Below are 19,358 nucleotides of genomic sequence, written 5' to 3'. Positions count from 1 at the left end.
TTAGCATTCGTTTAGCATTCGTTTAGCGTATATCTTAGATCTTTTAGTGTTTGTTTAGCGTTCGTTTAGCGTATATCTTAGATCTTTTATCGTATTGTTTAGCGTTCGTTTAGCATATATCTTAGATCCTTATATACTGTTTCTTTTTACACTTTCTATTTTTGCTCTTTTTGTGTGTAACTGGGACCTTGAGTACACAATTTCATTCCACCTCATGTACCGCATGTGATGCGAATGACAATGATATTTGAACTTGAACAAGCTGAAGCTATGCTAAGCTAATACATTTAAATGGGTCAGACCAAGACTAACACCATAACAGCATCTATGAGCAGAGCAGTGATCCACTCCATTTTGAACCACTACTGTGAAGTTTCCTGTAAAGTTGCTTTGAAAATAGAGCAGGAGCACAATCCAGATAAAAATAAATAAATGAATAAATAAATAATAATAGCTGCTTTATGTTTGTGCTAATTGCATCAAGCGCATATGAACAAAATATGTATTTTAAAATTAATTTTACACTTGGAACATATGTTGTAATGCACTCATGTTGCCAAATTCAAAACTTTTTTTTTAATATTAAAAATGCTTCTTGTTTTTTCTTTCAAACTGTTGCTTCTCACAGGATACAAAACTCTCAACATTCACGCTCCATCTTATAATAAACATTATGCATTTACACCTCCTTCCTGCAAAGGATGGAGGATTGTGACAAAAAGGGAAATTTCAACACAATCTGCTGGCTTCCCTAAATAGATCACTTTTACCAATTGGCATTTCATAATATATACTGACAATGATTGGGTTATAATAAATTAGGAATTAATTGATTAACTGTATTTGAATCTGGATCTAAAATGGATCATTTTATGACTTTTGATGATGGTAATTTTGCTGTAAATTAGGGTTATATAAATAAGTTAATAAAATTTAATCGAAACAACATTTTTTTAATATAAATTTATAGTTTTTCATAAAATTTAAGCACATCAGGTCAAAACTTTAGTCACAAGACAGAATTAGGAGAACTGTTGTGCACTTCTAAAAAAATAAGAGCACAGTAGAAATTGAAAATATTTCCACAGAGGCAAAAGTTATTTCCAATCAAAAGTTGTAAACAATTTATATGCTACTCACTATTTTTTACTTGCATTGTGTTCTTTGCACTTTTAGTGGATTTCTGAATGTGTTTCAGGAACCATTAAACCCATCCTACATGCACAAGCTGGCTGAACTATCATGTACATTGCTTTATGAAATATACATTATTACAAATTGCTTTGCAAATTGGTCTACCTGGCATCATAAATGACCTAATGCATATTACATCACTTGTAGAAAAGGGACTTTTATAGGAACATGTCAAATATATTAAATTTGACAATGAAAAATAAAATAAAAAATCAAACCGCAAACAATCTAAACAAATTTGCATTCTATGTGCGAAAGCTGCGAGGACGTTTATGTAACAACAATGCTGTGAAACATAGATGATGTTCTGAGAATGACAAGGCACAACCCACACAAAGTGACAACAGTGTAACAACATGGCTGCTTCTTTTCTTCACACTTTTATTGTCTTTCTGTTTACCTGAGGCTAACATCTCCTGTCACTGCTAATGCTTTTTACAGGTGCACTGGTGGAAAAATGCACACAAAGACAGTGTGTAGTAGATGTCCTGGGGATCTGTCTCACATACTACACAACAGGTTTTATCTCCATGATCGTGCAATTAACTGAATTATAACCATTTGGTGTTTAAACGACAACACAAGTTACTCAGTTGTGGACGTACAACAAATGATTACTTTCTGCACATTTCATACAAATTCCTAGCTCATCAGGTATTTTGCTCACAAACACACATACTAGCAAAAACATTATCGCCCACCTTTGTCTTCTGGTGGCAACTAATACAAATATTGACTTTGATACAGAAACACTCAAGATTTTGAGAAGTAATATTTTGACCTTCTCTTTTGCACGTAGTTTGTTCTGACGCCATAATTGTTATCAACACATTGAGGAAAAATGTAAACTACACTAATATTTTTCAGGTAATAAAAAGTTGATGAACCAGGAGCTTTGACCATCAGTATGCAAAGTGTCTATCTTGTACTAGTACGTGGATAAGATGTAACATTGTACATAAACCTACAAACCGGATTCCAAAAAAGTTGGGACACTAAACAAGTTGTGAATAAAAACTGAATGCAATGATGTGGAGATGCCAACATCTAATATTTTATTCAGAATAGAACACAAATCACAGATCAAAAGTTTAAACGGAGAGAATGTATCATTTTAAGGGAAAAATCTATTGTTTCCAAATTTCATGGCGTCAACAAATCCCCAAAAAGTTGGGACAAGTCCATTTTTACCACTGTGTGGCATCCCCCCTTCTTCTTACAACACTCAACAGATGTCTGGGGACAGAGGAGACCAGTTTCTCAAGTTTAGAAATAGGAATGCTCTCCCATTCATGTCTCATACAGGCCTCTAACTGTTCAATCGTCTTGGGCCTTCTTTGTCGCACCTTCCTCTTTATGATGCGCCAAATGTTCTCTATAGGTAAAAGATCTGGACTGCAGGCTGGCCATTTCAGTACCCGGATCCTTCTCCTACATAGCCATGATGTTATGATTGCTGCAGAATGTGGTCTGGCATTATCGTGTTGAAAAATGCAGGGTCTTCCCTGAAAGAGATGACGTCTAGATGGGAGCATATGTTGTTCTAGAACCTGAACATAGTTCTCTGCATTAATGGTGCCTTTCCAGACATGCAAGCTGCCCATGCCACAAGCGCTCATGCAACCCCATACCATCAGTGATGCAGGCTTCTGAACGGAGCGTTGATAACAACTTGGGCTATCCTTGTCCTCTCTGGTCCGGATGACATGGCGTCCCAATGTTCCATAAAGAACTTCAAATCGTGACTCATCTGACCACACAACAGTCTTCCATTTTGTCACACTCCATTTTAAATGACCCCTGGCCCAGTGCAAACATCTGAGCTTGTGAAACTTGCTTAGAAATGGCTTCCTCTTTGCACTGTAGAGTTTCAGCTGGCAACGGCTGATGGCACGGTGGATTGTGTTCACTGACAATACTTTCTGGAAGTATTCCTGAGCCCATTCTGTTATTTCCTTGACAGTGGCATTCCTGTTTGAGGTGCAGTGACGTTTAAGGGCCCGGAGATCACGAGCATCCAGTAGAGTTTTACAGCCTTGACCCTTACACACAGCGATTGTTCCAGATTCTCTGAATCTTTTGATGATGTTATGCACGGTTGATGATAACTTAAACGTCTTTGCTATTTTACGCTGGGTAACACCATTCTGGTATTGCTGCACTATCTTTCTGCGCAACAATGGTGGAATTGGTGATCCTCTTACCATCTTGGCTTCTGAGAGACACTGACACTCTGAGAAGCTCTTTTTATACCCAATCATGTTGTCAATTGACACAATTAGTGTTAATTGGTCTTCCAGCTGTTCGTTATATGCACCATTTCCTTTTTCCAGCCACTTATTGATACTTGTCCCAACTTTTTTTAGGATTTGTTGATGCCATGAAATTTGGAAACAACAGATTTTTTCCTTAAAATGATACATTCTCTCCGTTTAAACTTTTGATCTGTGATTTGTGTTCTATTCTGAATAAAATATTAGATGTTGGAACCTCCACATCATTGTATTCAGTTTTTATTCACAATTTGTTTAGTGTCCCAACTTTTCTGGAATCCGGTTTGTAGACAGTTATGCATTAAACATCTGGTTTAATAATTTCTGTAAATTTTACTATTGAAACATGAAAAGATGATTGAAAGGAATGGTCTTGTATTACATGATAATATACTTGTATTTTTAAATACCACCAGTACTAAGGATATTTGTATTGTCAATGTATGTTTACTTTATATTGTATGTCTCTTAGTGTTCAGTGTATTGTACTTCTTGTACTATCATAACCTCTTTTTTGTTTGTTTTGCTTTTTGGTCTCCATCCCCACTGTTACATGTAATAATCACAGCCATTTGTACGTTTCCATCAGTAGTGTCACCATGGCGACCTTGATCAACTGGCTGCTCATTGGCTTCTGGGCTGATGAAAAGGAGGTCAACAGAGTAGTTGGAATTAATGGACTTTATCGCACAAGTAATGGATCCTCTACACATAAACATGCACAGATGCCATGGCTAAGTACGAGACGGTTGATGGGAGTCACAGACCCTACAAACCTAATTATGTGAACTGATGCAGCCATCAGACAGGGAATACTCCGTGTGGCACGCATATGAACATGTAAACTCAATCAACTAGCACTTTACCTGCAGGGGACACACCAATAAATCATGTAGCAGTGCCAATAAATCAGCTCTGGATACAACACTTTGATAGTAATTGACATCTATGAAAAAATGCACAAACCTACAAAGATGTTGTTCAAAGAGACAAAACACAGTCAAAGAAATGGCTGCAGACATATGGATTGGTCGCAGTACATAGTTTTGATTTTAGTTGCACCCAGCATATTGAAAATGTAGCTGTGGATGAACTTATCACATAAAGCCAGTGCAAATAACTAACTTTACATTATACCAATTCTTAAGAAAAAATACACACATTCTGTATGAACATATGAGCTTAAACAAAAAAGACTTACTTTTTAGGTTCTAAGTACACAAAAATTAATTTTCCACTCTCTTCTAAGTAAAACTGCAGTACATGCTATTAAAAAGAAAGAAAGAAAGAAAGAAAGAAAGAACGAAAGACAGACAGAAAGTCAGAAATTCAGAAAGAAAGAAAGAACAAAATAAAGAAAGAAAAGAAATAAAGAGTTAGGAGAAACAATGAGTTCACGTTGCGTTTAGGGTGAATTAATTTCAGATAAATGTGTGAAGCTTCGAAGGTCCACCTTTATTTTACACAAGAACAAAACATGATTGGCTTTTATCAAACCAGTAAATAATTTACAAAATATGTTATGTAAGAATGAAATAAGCCCAAGCGTTGGAAGCAAATTCCCAAACTTCTAGGAAGGTAAAAGGTGAAAACAAATTGACATTGTCACTGATGACAAGTCGAGATGAAATCAACATTTGGTTTATAGTTAGCATGTTTTGTTTTTGAAAAAATGCTACTAATGATGACTTTTTCCATAATATCAATAATGTGAATTCAGGTTTTTGCCTCCAAATGTTAAACTGATCATGGGTAGGTATTTCATGGAGGAAGTGCTTAGTCTTACCTGTGCACTTTTTTAGAATGCCAGGCTGTCTTCCATGCATCCCGAGCCTACACTTGAAGTTTTCCTCCCAGAATTCAGCAAACCAAACATTTCTTCTGTTGTTGGACAGTGAGCGACTACGAAAATACCGGTCAAAGGCTGCATAAAAGACAGAAAGAGGAAGAGCAGAGGGTGAGACGGGGGTTTAATACTGTACAAAATACGCCTCTGGTACCGTAACACGCATCTGTCTGACTAAAAGACATGAATTCAACACTGAGATCTTTTAACAGTGCAGTGTGAGGAGGGCTCTGGTGCCTCAGGGTTTAAGAACTTTAATTCCGCTGAGACTCAACTGGGAAAAAAAAATAATATCCATGTTCACAGCAGTGTAACATATTCTGTCATTGAAAGAAGTGGAATATAAATAACCTCTGTATTGTTGAAAAGCCATTTTTGTTCAGCGTATTACTAGAATGAGAGCAAGGAGAAACATTTTAAGCACTACAGCTTGACCACTTGTTTAATAAATTATCTGAAAAGTGAGAAACGGGGATGAAAACATTTCTTAAGTCACAGAAATGGAACTTGCAGAATGAGATGATGCAAGTAATAGGAGACCAAGAAAATGCAGCAGTTAAACTGAAAAAAGCTGCTTTTAAAAGATTCTTCTTTTAAGAACTTCAAGTCTAAACAAAAAATGTAAAGGATGATTTAGACAAATTTTCCAAAGTAACAAACTTTAGAGCAGTGGTTTTCAAACTTGAGTACTGCTTGATGAGTACCACTTTACAGAGCTCTCCACGCACCACCATTATGACTAACATTAGAAATCAGCAAAACAATCTTTCAAGTTGGAAAACAAAACTAATACTTTCACTGCTACCGATTGTTAAACCTGTACCAAAATGTTTCAAAACAAATATGACAAAAACAAGCAAGCTGAATAAATGGACTGTACTTATATAGCACCTTTCTATCTTAAGACACAAAGCGCTTTCCACTACAATCTGTGCCCTCATTTACCCATTCATACAGCACTCTACTATATTGTTACAAAGAATAATCAGTGCTTTATCACATTCGTACACTGATGGGACACACATCGGAGGCAATAAGAGGTTCAGTGTCTTGCCAAGGGACACTTCAGCATGTGACTGCTGGTGGAATCAAATCCCCAACTCTTGAACTGGAGGACAACGCAACGGCTCTAACCACTCAGCCACAGCCACCTCATATTCCATCTAAATGTCTGAATGCAACCTAAAAAAAAAGCACAGTTACTTCTTTATTTTAACCATATCCCTTTAACAAATACAAGGTGCTAATGTACACACACCAAGACCTAATCATCCTCTTCTGGGTATTCTCTGGTTTTATTACTGTACATTTAGTGGTAATTGCAGAAATGCTTAATTAAATCATCATCAACTACTTGAGATATGTCCAAAAATTCAAAGAACAAATCTAAAAACACCTTGATTGTTAAATTAATATAATTACTTTAACAATCTTCAGATTTTAATACTCAGGATAAATAACGGAGATGGGTTTCTGGTTGGCAGGTGTCACAATGTGCTTTGTGATAATATACTCCAAAAAGTTTCTGTTATTGCACTGATTCAGGGGGATCCATTTGTTGAAGGTTGTGGTTAAAAAAAAGTGATGGCATTATTACGGAGAACAATTGGTAGGAGTGCATCAAGGATCGGCTCTGAGCCTCTTCTTGTTTGCTCTGGTCATGGACCGACTAACAGATGAGGTCAGGCAGGAATCCCCATGGACTATGATGTTTGAAGATGATACTGTGATCTGTGATGAGAACAGGGAACAGGTGGAAGAAAACTTAGAGAGGTGGAGGTATGCACTTGAAAGAAAAGTAATGAAAGTCAACCGTAGTAAGACAGAGTACATGTGTGAATGAAAGGGAGGCCAGGCTGGTGGAACAGTGAGGCTACAAGGAGCAGAGGTCACAAAGGTGCAGGACTTCAAGTACTTGGGGTCCACTGTCCAAGAAAATGGGGAGTGTAGTAAAGAGGTGAAAAAGAGAGTCCAGACAGGATGGAGTGGATGGAGAAAAGTTTCAGGAGTGATTTGTGACAAAAGGGTGTCAGCAAAGGTCAAAGAAAAAGTTTACAAGACAGTGGTGAGACCAGCTGTTGTATGGTCTGGAGACAGTGGTACTGACAAAAAGACAGGAGAAAGAACTGGAAGTAGCAGAAATGAAGATGTTGAGGTTCTCCTTAGGAGTGACAAGGATGGATAAGATTAGGGATTAGATCATCAGGTTAAACAACTGGGAGATAAAGTTAGAGAGGTCAGACTGAGAAGGTTTGGACATGTCCAGAGGAGGGACAGTGGGTATATTGGTAGAAAAATGTTAGATATGCAACTGCCAGGAAAAAGACAAAGAGGAGATTATATGGATGCAGTTAGAGAGGACATGGAGGTAGATGGAGTGAGGACAGAGGATGCAGAGGACAGTGTAAGATGGAGGAGGATGACTTGCTGTGGTGAGCCCTGAAGAGGGACAAGCCAAAAGAAGAAGTAGAAAAATTATTGCTGAGAACAGCACCATACTCTGGCCTTGGATCTTGTTTTGTCCCACAACATATTAATACAAATTTTAGATAACTTGAATCATATTTTTTGCCGTTTTGCACTTTTCATTGCCAGTAGGTCCTATAAAAACTACTGGTGCAACTAACGTATCAGTTAGGCATTGTCAGCTCCAGTTGACACAGAGGTTTTCAAAATATTCTCTATTCTAGTTTTAATTATTCATTCAACCTTTATTTAGATAGGAAAATCCCATTGAGCCTCGAGGACTCATTTACAAGAGAGATGAGAGATGAGAATTAGTTTCTATTTGTAGCTAATATCATAATTTGTCACTCACATTTTTGGCAAATTCTACTTTTTAGCTTTCCATTGCAGTTTAGTTTAGGGTAGTTAATTAGCTTGTTACTGAACTTGTATATAGTTAATCACAAAATGTATTTTAAGTACCACTACAGGGATCTTGGGCACCACTGGTGGTACTTGTACCACAGTTTGAGAGTCATGGCTTTAGAGTTAAGTGGATACATTTTATGGAGTGAGAACATTTCAGACTGACTTTGACACCATGTGCCATGTGTGAGTCACTGTAAAAGCTGACAAGAGCTGCCCTGATTGATCTTGTCTGCTGTCATGGATGCGGGTTCTGTGTGTAGGCAGCATTACTGATAGACTACTGTATGTGTTTACTCTATGTGGAACTCGACAGGAAGTACATGTCAGGTGGGATCAGCCTCCCACTATGCTAGCAGATGTGATGTTCACAAACTTACATATGAGCCAAAATAGTGAGACTCAAGAGAAATGGGAGTGGAAATGGCACAAACAAGAGTCAACGGTGGGGTTGAAAACTGCCTAAAAGGTTTAAACAGAGAACCGAGAAAGTTTGTTTCTTTTGACTGAATCAGCGCGGAGCATCGATGTGTTTGCTCACTGCTGTGCCAAATGATGTGCCCGGCACAGCACTCGCTTTAGTTAGAGATAAGTGAACAAATTACAGAGCCAGCAACTCTTGGAAGTCAAAGTAATTTAGATCAGCAGTGTTTTGTAATGTACACCTCTAACTGGATAAATATTATGTTTCAGCCTGAAGGACAATACAAAGATGAACAAAAGAAAATGTGGGAGTTTCAACATTATGGCTGAGGTTTGAAACCAACACTGATCAGTATGGCAAGCTGTTTGAACATTTATGTGATATTTTTGATGTCAGACCCACACCCTTTCAGCTGCTTACCTCTTCCTCCGCTTCAATAAATTGAACGCAGACTTTTTTCTGACTATACTATAGATGTATGCAACATTTAAACTGCAGAAGGACAAAATGACCTTCTTCCTTAATTATCTTTTCAGTCTCAAACACTGTCAGTTGACTTTTCTTTCTCATCTTCTAATTAGTATGAAGAGCAAGTACTTTTACCAGTGAACATTTTCAGTTTACTAGTAGCAGTACTAAGCCTTTAGAGATAATGGGCTGATAAGTGGTTTTAAGGAATACCACAATGATATAAAGTGTCAAAACCATTGAAATTTTCAATATTTAATAGCCTTAAAATGAGATAACAGACACTTTTAAAATTTGTTTTAATTTCCCAACTTTGTTTGCATTTCTGTTTAGAAATAAAAGCAAATGCATCATATTTCTGATTGCCTCATTAGTGTTACATTTGTTTCTTTTCCTGTTTTTAAACTGGCTCACAAGTTAGAACTGAAGGCTAATTTAACAAAGTTAAGTTGGGTCCTCTGGACGGTTTATTTTTGTTGAAACATTTTGTCTTTCATCCAAAAGACTTCATCAGTCTGAGGAGCCGCAACCAACTCAGTCTTATAAATAGCACCTTCTCAAAGTGGGTCAACCAGATCCAGAAACCGTTCAGAGGACCAAATTTAACTTTGTTCAATTTTTCTATTGAGCATGAATCAGGATAACTGTAGGTGAAGTATTTAGTGCACACATTTGACAGTCACCAATAGTTCTACAGGTAGAAATTGAGGTACCACTTTGAAATAAGGCTCCCCTTATAGATGGCTAATAAATAGTTTATAGATATGTTATTAATTCATCTATAAACACTTTATAAATCATTAATAATTGCTTATTATGCATTAATTAAGGGTGACAGAGACAAAACTGACCAGTTTCTTGCCAAATCTGCCACCTATATATTTAATCTAGATTTGTTATATTAAACATTTCAGACTAAGTTACTACCTTGTAAGCACAATAAGCATTTGTACACCTATTTTTTAAGATAAAATATTAGTTGTAGATACTTGTAACGCAGTGATAAAGTACAATATTATATGCTAACAAAATAGGTTTACAAATGCTTATTGTGCTTACAAGGTAGTAACTTGGTCTGAAATGTTTTATATAACATTTCTAGATGAAATATATAGGTGAACAGATTTGGCTCACTATTTGGCAAGAAACTGGTCAGTTTTGTCTCTCTGTCACCCTTAATTAATGCATAATAATCAGTTAATGATTTATAAAGTGTTTATAGAGGAATAAATAAAGTAGCTACAACCTATTTATTAGCCATCTATAAGGGGAGCCTTATAAAAAGTCTATTAGTAAGGACTGTTGAGCAACCAGTTTGACAAGTACAGATTCTGCTTCAACTAGTTGGAAAAAAAAGTGTCATTAGTTAAAGTTTTTCATCAAATGGTGCACCTAGGTGCTAAATCTGTACGATAAAATCTCAGACTAGAAGAGAAAAATGTATCTGATAAATGCTCAAATGATTTGCTACAGAAATTTAAGTTAGTTTTAATAAAAAATATCTCTCTAGCAGGAGAAGTGAAATCCAACAAGCAGAAAAGTTGATCATCAATAATTCAAGTAGAGCAGAAGAATAAGATGTCGTTTTGGCTTTGATTAAAGGAGACTTCTTATGAGGAGGTATACAATAAACAAATGAAAAAGTTACTCCTCGTCTTAACTACACTTTCTTCATGGCACAGACTTAGACGGTACACGAGTGAAGAGGAGCATTTAAAATCCAACATCTCATCATTTGCTGATGTTTATTTGCACTCAAAGACAATGCATTTAAAAACTATGGACAATGAAGTCCAGCTGTCAGCTGCACTGATTATAACTAAACTACTATAAATTAGGGCTTTAAACAGACTACTCGAGTAATCTACACATCGATTCCTAGGACATCTATTGAGTTTTTTAAATTTCATGTCGAGTATTCGTGGTGACGTCATTACGCCACCATTACGTCATTGCGTCACGCGTCACGGGATCTGCACTGGGCGCGGGTTACAAAATGGATTCCTCCAAGCAGACGGATGGAGCAGAGCAGACCCAGTCTTGACAAACAGGTAGAAATGCATCAATAGTCTGGAAATATTTCACTAAAGATGAATCTTCTGGTTCAACTACCGTAAGGAAACAGAAAATTAAACAACTTCCTGACTGTTTGGAACTCGTTGCGAACTGGTGTTACACCATATTTTGTGACCGTAGGGGGCGGTGCTGCACTGTTGCAGGTCACAGAATATGGTGTAACACAGGGCCCAATGACGGAGCCAGAACCAGCTTCCTCTGACCTTGTTTCACAAACAAAAAGCAAAAAATATTAATCTCTAAACCTATAAAAAAATCTATAAACATATTAATCTCTAAAACTAAACTTAATGCGCACCACAGCTGGTGGTGGTGCGGGGTGGGACCCCCACTGTTTTAGTTTCGTTTTTGACGTGATGTACGTTTCTTCACTTTTGGGCATTTTTAAAAATATTATTTTAAATAAAATAAAAAATAAAAATAAACAAGCTATTTTTTTAGACTGTGATAGATGATGTAACCTTTAAATGCAAAAAAAAAGTGTAGATTAAGCTAATTTTAAACACACAACTGGAATAAGTGAGCAAAAATCTACAGTTTTAACATTAAATCTACATCTGTGGCTCACTGTTAATAAATGAACATTTAAAGCTTGACAGATCTGTTGCTAAAATATGCAACAAGAAATTTTTTCAAGGTCAAGGTGCACCGCATGTGGTACATGTGGTGGAACGAAATTGTGTACACAAGGTCCCAGTTACATCCAACAAAAGTATAAAATGTAAAGAACTAGAGTAATAAGATCTAAGATAAGAGCTAAGAGATACGCTCACCTAAGAATACACTAAACACTAATAGTCCAAAAACAATACGCCGAACAACAGCAGCACAAACATGAGCCTGTGTGAGCAGATGAATATTTACAAGAGTTGTGTGACATTTGGCATGACAGCACATTGTCATAGCATCTCACTTTCTTCAACTGTACATGAGTTGGATCTGTGATGACATTTAAACACGTTCTTACCATCCACAGATGCTCGTTTGGGAAGAATCGTTATGGCCCCTTCGGCCACTTTCTCTTGGCCAATCACCGGCACGATCTTGGACCCCCAGCTGTCTGACCCCACCCACAGGAAGTGGCCTGTCTGGTTGTTTGTTTTGGCCGCGTCAAGAACACGTCTGTTTTAGAGGGATGACAATGAGAACTTTGAGGAAGGCTAGGAGCAAAAAAGCAAAAGCGTGGCTGAGTATTTAGCGATTGATGCTGTTAATGTGTCTTTCAAGAGAAAATAAAAGAAAATGGCTGTCTGTACTTTCTGAATGTAACAGTTGATGACATTCTACCACATGTTTTAATCCATCGCTTTCCAAGTAAAGTGAAAGCTCTACTCTACTATTTTGACCACATAATGTCAAAGCTGTAAGAACATGATTTGCATAAGTATATATAATTACAGTCTTTCCTCTGCAATTTCAACTCCTGTCACAATATCAGCCCTACAGCGAATAAAATAGGGCAAGTAAGTGTCCAAGTTTCTACTGTAAAATTAGCAAGAAAATGGCAAAGTAAAAGCTACTTAATGAAGTACTCTAAGTAGTTGGAATATTTAGAAAAAAATGAGTTAATTGAGACCAGCACAAACCGAATGTCGTCTTCATTAGCAAACATGATGATGGCCCTGGCGTTGGAGGTCTCCAGCAGGCGCCTGATGATTTTGTCGAACTCCCCTAGCCTGGGCTCCCTGGGGATCTTCAAGGACTGAGCTATACACACACCACCTGCAACAAAAAAACACAGAAAGCGCTTTTTATTTTACAGCGACCGATTTGCACTTTTCATTCTGCACTCACTCGGCTTTGGTCATTGATTCAGCATATACTCATTTCATACCACGGGGTTCTAAACCTGGTTGAAAGCCCACAGTGTGGAGACCTCTGATTAAGGCTCTGCTGCTTCTTAAAGCCATACAAATGGAAAGAAAGCATGGCAGGAGAAGCAAAAGGTAGAAAATTCAAGAAAATTCTAAGAAATGCTGGACTGAGTGCCAAAATATAAGAGGCAGTAAATGCCACATCAGAGTCGTGTCTATTACCAACATAGTAAAACATAAATAAATGGCGAGACAGTACAGAAGACAATAACTGCCATAACTTCTGTTTTTTTTTTTTAAGATCACAAGCTGATTGATTGATTAAGGTTACCAAGTTTTACCTCAGAAAAACAAGACTCATTTTCTCAAGAAGACATGCTGCATAAAAAAGAAGTTCATTTTCTCAAGTTAAGATGATCACAGTGCCAAAATAAGTGGTTCCTGTATTACATCCAATTTCATCATGCAGTTTGCTGTCAGGACACTTGGAGACATCAGTATTGATCAGTGATGGATGGTTCTTGGAATTTCAACCACAACTCAGTCACCAGTATGTGTCCTGTTTGATGAAGTTCCACCTGCTGTCGATGGGTTTGAAGTAATTTTCAGATTTTATAGATTTAAATAATTCAATGGATTAACTCAATATTTCATGAAAACAAGCTTTGTGGTCACAAGCTAATAAGATAAAATCATGAGATAACAGCATGGGTATACATTTGTAAGTATTTCATCTAGTGGGTTTTCTAATTGGCAGCATAGTGGCTCAGTTGGAAGAGCTGTTCCTTTTCAGCGAGAAGGTCGCTGGATCAAATCCTGGCCGGGAGCCCATTTGGGTGGGGTTTGCATGTTCAATCCGTGCATATGCGGGTTTTCTCGGGGTACACTACAGTAGTCCCTCGCTACTTCACAGTTCGTTTTTCGCGGACTCGTTCTATCGCGGTTTTTCAAAATAAGATTGGACATGACACACAACTGGCTGATTGATGGATGAGCCGCATGATCGATCAGCCAGGAATTTTTATTTAAAATAAATTATTTTGAATTATTTAGCACCTCCTGCACTTTTGAGCAGCCCACACTGTAGGAGAAACCTGCTCCTGCAGCGCCTCCTCCCTCCTCTGTGATCTCCGTTCTGCTGCGGACAAGTGGGCGTGGTCAAGAGCGCAAAGTGCAGCCGTGGCTGAGAGGAGACAGGGAGCTGAAATCATGACATTCTGTGATCTTTTAGAGTGTTTAAAGTATAGAAACATTGTTTAGAATATTGCCAGTGTGGCAAGGGTTTAAAACGTCTTATTATACACTAAAATAAACTACTACTTACGGTTTGTTACGCTTCGGGTTACGGATCCCCCGCGATAAACGAGGGACTACTGTAATCTGGTTTCCTCCCACAGACAAAAAACATGCATGTTAAAAATTAAATCTAAATTGTCCCAAGGTGTGAGTGACAGCGTGAATGTTTGTTTGTCTCTGTGTGTCCATGTGATGGACTGGAGACCTGTCCAGGGTGTACCCCTCCTCTTGCACAGTCACTGCTGGATATGGGCACCAGTAACCCCCGTGACCCGAAAATGAAGAAGTGGGTAAAAGTGGACGGATATCCATGGCATGGATGGATGGATGGATGGATGGGTTTTCTGATTAAAAAAAACATCACAACAAAGAAGGGTGGGGGAGAGAAAGGTTTAGGTGAAAAGATTGGAACAATTAGATGAGGAGAAAAAGCTCAAGCATATGTTTAGAGGAATGAAGGTGTTGTTTCTGATTGCGTGGGAGAGAATTTATTCAAGAGGAAACAAACATGGGGAGAACTGATCTAAAGCATGTTTGTGCTCAGTGAGGCAGGAAATGTGTCAGTGACTCTGCACACCTCCTGTTGTATTGTTGAGTGTGACGGCTGTAATTAATTCACAGTCATAAAAATGGATTTTTTTTCATATTATTTCCACAGTTTCATGGTTTCTCAGTCAGTTTAGCCTTTATCCACGTCATATTCAAGTTTTGAATTGTAATTACCTTAGCTGTATTTTGTCTTCAGCCCTGATCAAAGTGACATTTAGAAATTCATTAAAAAAAACATGAAACCAGGGTTTTTGTGTTTGCATTTTATTTAAATTGTTATCTCCGTGCATGCTTGTGTAGAGAGACACCGATATCTCTCGTCCTGGTCCAGCCCATTTATTGAACATCTGTACAGTCTGTCGCTTTCACTATATCACGAACTTTAATCAACGTACGCTCACTCTCATACCCAGGCACACATCAAGAGTGCACGACAGCTAAAACAAATTCTCATTAGTCTCAAATTAAAAGACTCTCAAGGCCAATTACTAAAGAGACAAACGCTGCACTGACACCCCGTCATCCCACAAACACAAACACTCGAGCCAAAACACTACTTATCACAGAACATTTTGACACTGTCCCATCTTCAGTAAAATTTATATCTAAAATTTATTTTGGTATACCGTATTTTTCAGACTACAAGTTCACTGACATATTTTTGAGCACCGTGTACCACATAAAATCGGTTTGAGGTCTGTAAGCACAACCAACATTGATACATAAGGCGCACCGGATTATAAGACTCACTGTCGATTTTTGAGAAAATTAAAGGATTTTAAATGCGCCTTATAGTCTGAAAAATACGGTAGATTACATTTTCTTCTTTTCCTCCCAACATCAATTTTATTGTACTTTTCTCCACATTAAAGACATGTTTGAAATATTTTCACTATAAACATTCACAAAATGCTTTAATTCAAAGAGATAACCAAATAAGGAGCAATGGGGCTTTGTGATCATGCATTTTGTGTAATAGTTTGGAAAATCTTTGGTTGAATATCTTTTAGTTGGTCAATAGACCACTCTGGTGTCTTCTTCTGCCTCTGCATTTGTTAATTAAACCAGGGGTTCCCAAATGTTTCCATGCCATAATAATATAATAATGTGTTATGGATTATCATCATTGTATGTTCCCATACAATGGCAAAATTGGCTCTCTGCATTTAACCCATCCATCACCAGGTGGTGCAGTGGGCAGCTATTGAAAGCGCCCGGAGAGCATTTTTGGGGATAAGGTGTGCTGCTCAGAGACACCACGAGATGTGCAATGACTGGGGATTGAACCTGGGACTTTCAGGTCCCGAGTCTGCTGCCCTGCCTCTACACCATCTTGGCCCCATGGCCCACCAAACAGCATTAGCTTCTGGCCGAGACCCCCCTCGCAAAGCCACAAACGTTACAAAATATGTAAAGAAACATCAACTTTTAGAATGTTTCAACGTTTATTCACTATATTCAATTAATTATTATATTATATTATATTATATTCCCACTGAAAAAAACAACAACTTTTTAACAAACTGTTGACCAAAAAAACAAAACAAAAGAAATCTAACTCTCTCTCTCAAGCGTGTTTATCTGGAAATGACAGACAGATTTCGTGGACAATTATTATTATTATTACTATTTTTTTTTTTTTTTGCTTTTTTTTTTTTTTTTTTAAATCTTCTCTCCAGATTTATGTGGTCCCCCTGGTGCCCCCTAGGAGGCCGTGCCCCCCCACTTTGAAAATCACTGAATTAAACCACCTTTAGCACCAACAGCAGCCTTCAAAATATTTGGAAATAATCCAGCACACATGGCAGACCTCTCCTGTGGATGTTTTTATTTATTTATTTCTGGCAGAAAGGTTTAATCTCAACCATTTTAAAAAGAAAACATTAGCTGTTTTAAACTCTCTCCACTAATGTTTTACTGGGCTACACTCCAGACTTAACTGTTTGTTTCTGAGAGGTCTCAACCCTGAAGGAGGATTTATAAGTTGACTGATCATTAATATTGCTTTTTTTATTACATTATTTACCATGAGTCTTCAGTTTGTAGTGAAATAATACCAAACACATCTCAGGATAATGCTGCCATTACCATGAATGTATAGAAACTTTTTTTTTTGTACTTGTGTTTCTTATTGACATGTTTCTTTGTAGTTCAGAACTTTAGCAAATATTTCAACTTTTGTTTCATAAGATAAACCTGATTTTATTTATTTATTTATTTATTTTTTACAACATGTAGATCCATTCTACAAATTTCCAGGGGTTGTAATGGATGTTTTATTGATTAATGGCATAAATACCTAACTGGAAGAACGCATTGAAGAATTCCTGATCTCAAAGAATTTCTCATTTGTTTTTCCAGTAACTATTAATTTGAAGGTCACCTTTTGATCATAAGAGTTGTATTCAATTAAATTCAGTTTGTTTGTGGCGCCGAATCACAACAGAAGTCGTCTCAGGGCACATTCTTTCATTTAGGTCTGAAACGTCTACTGTTGTAATTGGCAATAAACAGAATCTACAAAACAATGCATACTGTGTCCCGAGGTCGTCAACATGTCTCTGGGATCACATGCAGCTTTTTGGGCTCTCAGCTCTCTTTGCAGTTTGGAACAACATTTACAGAAAAAACAAAAAAAAACATTATCCCCAGTTCCTAGTCTCCCTAGTCTTGTGTAAATAATAATAATAAAAAAAAAAACATACTAATTGTTGGATAAAAATATTATTGCTTTATCTTTCTTACTCAAACAGCACCAAGCTCGATGGCAGGAGAAGATTTTTAACGGATATTTACTTGCAAGGTCTGAGATACGCTGCTGAGAGAGAAAAAACGTGTACAGTTTCATACAAAGTACTATAATATGAGTCATCATGATTAGGCTTTTAATAACAATATGGCAAGTTATTGTAAAAAATGTACAATTTAAATGAAAACGTTTGCCATTGTAAGGATATATTCATTAGGTCACAAATATTTAACAATTAAATAACTTGCACTCAAATATTCTAATGAAGGACAGATTTATCAGATAAATAATTTAAATAAAAAACAAATAAAATTATAACATTAGAAAATAATTACTTGTTTGTTTATAAATAATGTTTCTATGTTGCTTGGTGAATCAAAACAAAAGCTGCTGGTATGAAGAAAAAAAAAACCTTGACATAAAGTATATTTATAAACTCTAACATTGATTTAAGTCAATATTAGATGCAAAGGTCTGCTCTGAGCTGAAGTCTCTTTCTAAGATGCAACATGTGCATGGGATACCTGAATGGATGAGCCCAACAGTAAACACACTTCTTGTCAGCTGTTAATGTTCCCGGTCAATGGATTAAATCTAAATCAGTGACTATGTTTAAAGCAATCAATTAGTGAGAAAGCCCGAATCGATTTTTACTTTCAAACTGCAGCAAATGTCGCCTTCTGGCAAAATGATGAAGGCTCATGCTGAGGCTGATTGTGTTTAAACAGACTCATTTATTATTATCTAATGACATAACATCACACGCTGGGTGCACTAATGTGAAATCATTAAAAAAATCTTCATTTACTGCAGCTAAAAGCGGTACTGGATCACAATATTAGTCAGTTTCTAATAATTGTAACAAAATAATTTACCACATGATGTTTAGGTTTTACTTATACATCAACCTTTCTGTCTGCTGCTAATATAATTCCCATAACCAGCTCTGCAAAGAGTACATATCTTTGCACAAGACTTTTTGTTCATGTATTTTTTTTATTTATTCTAAATGTCTGTTCTGTTGATATGTCTAACCCATAAGCATGATTCATGACTAACATGTCCAACATTTTATTCCCTGTACATGTACATCTGGTTATCCCTTCTGCTGCCGTTCAGAATGAAGATTCAGAGCACAAGTCGCCATGATAAATGTGGTAAGAGCGTTCAACACCTCTCCAAATGAAACCCTTACAGTTGGCAATTAACGACATTCTGTTTTCAGATTGAATTCCTCTTCTTGGAGGACATGAAACACTGCTGTCTCAGCGTTTAATTAACAATCTGTTTCCCTCCCACACACTCCTCTCTCAGCAGCATTTCATCTATAACCCAACAGAGACGTGAATGCAGAAAGGAAGAAAAGGGAGGGATTACTCAGGGATCACTCTGTCTGTTGCTGTTATCTTCTCATTTTCACTTTAAAGTTTCTCACAGATTTCTGGAGTGTTTAAACACGACAAGTACTAATGCTACTACTACTACTAATAAAAGTGAAAATTGCAGCTGCATGGCTTTCACATTGTTTTACATAGTGGTACATACAATGAACCATGCTAATATCAAATACATCTCTTTTCCAACTACAACTCTGATCTCTCCAGTTAAGACTCTGGCAGCAGCATTTTGGATCAACTGAAGATGTTTTAAAGAATCCTGATGCATGCTCAATAATCCAGGTAGAAAAATCTAAACAAGTTAAATCTGGTCCTCTGGACATTCAAAAAAACAAAACAAAGCAAATCAACAAAAAATGTAGAAACGTTTCGTCTCTCGTCCGAGAGACTTCCTCAGTCTG

General features: G+C 37.0%; 1 protein-coding gene across 2 annotated transcripts in view; it reads right to left on the bottom strand.

The window, feature by feature from the left end:
• Window positions 1-19,358, bottom strand: part of grm8a (glutamate receptor, metabotropic 8a) — a 327,929-nt gene that overhangs the window by 91,887 nt on the left and 216,684 nt on the right. For both annotated transcript variants that reach the window (XM_037695788.1, XM_037695789.1), the window contains 3 exons: window positions 12,739-12,874; window positions 12,120-12,274; window positions 5,254-5,391 (listed from right to left, as the gene is read on the bottom strand). In XM_037695788.1, the coding sequence (XP_037551716.1) occupies window positions 5,254-5,391; window positions 12,120-12,274; window positions 12,739-12,874 (429 nt within the window). The remainder of the gene's footprint in view (window positions 1-5,253; window positions 5,392-12,119; window positions 12,275-12,738; window positions 12,875-19,358) is intronic.

This window comes from Nematolebias whitei, chromosome 22, assembly GCF_014905685.2.
Source record: "Nematolebias whitei isolate Nwh7 chromosome 22, NemWhi1, whole genome shotgun sequence".
Classification (NCBI taxonomy): Eukaryota; Metazoa; Chordata; class Actinopteri; order Cyprinodontiformes; family Rivulidae; genus Nematolebias; species Nematolebias whitei.
This window is presented reverse-complemented; position numbering and strand designations above follow the sequence as displayed.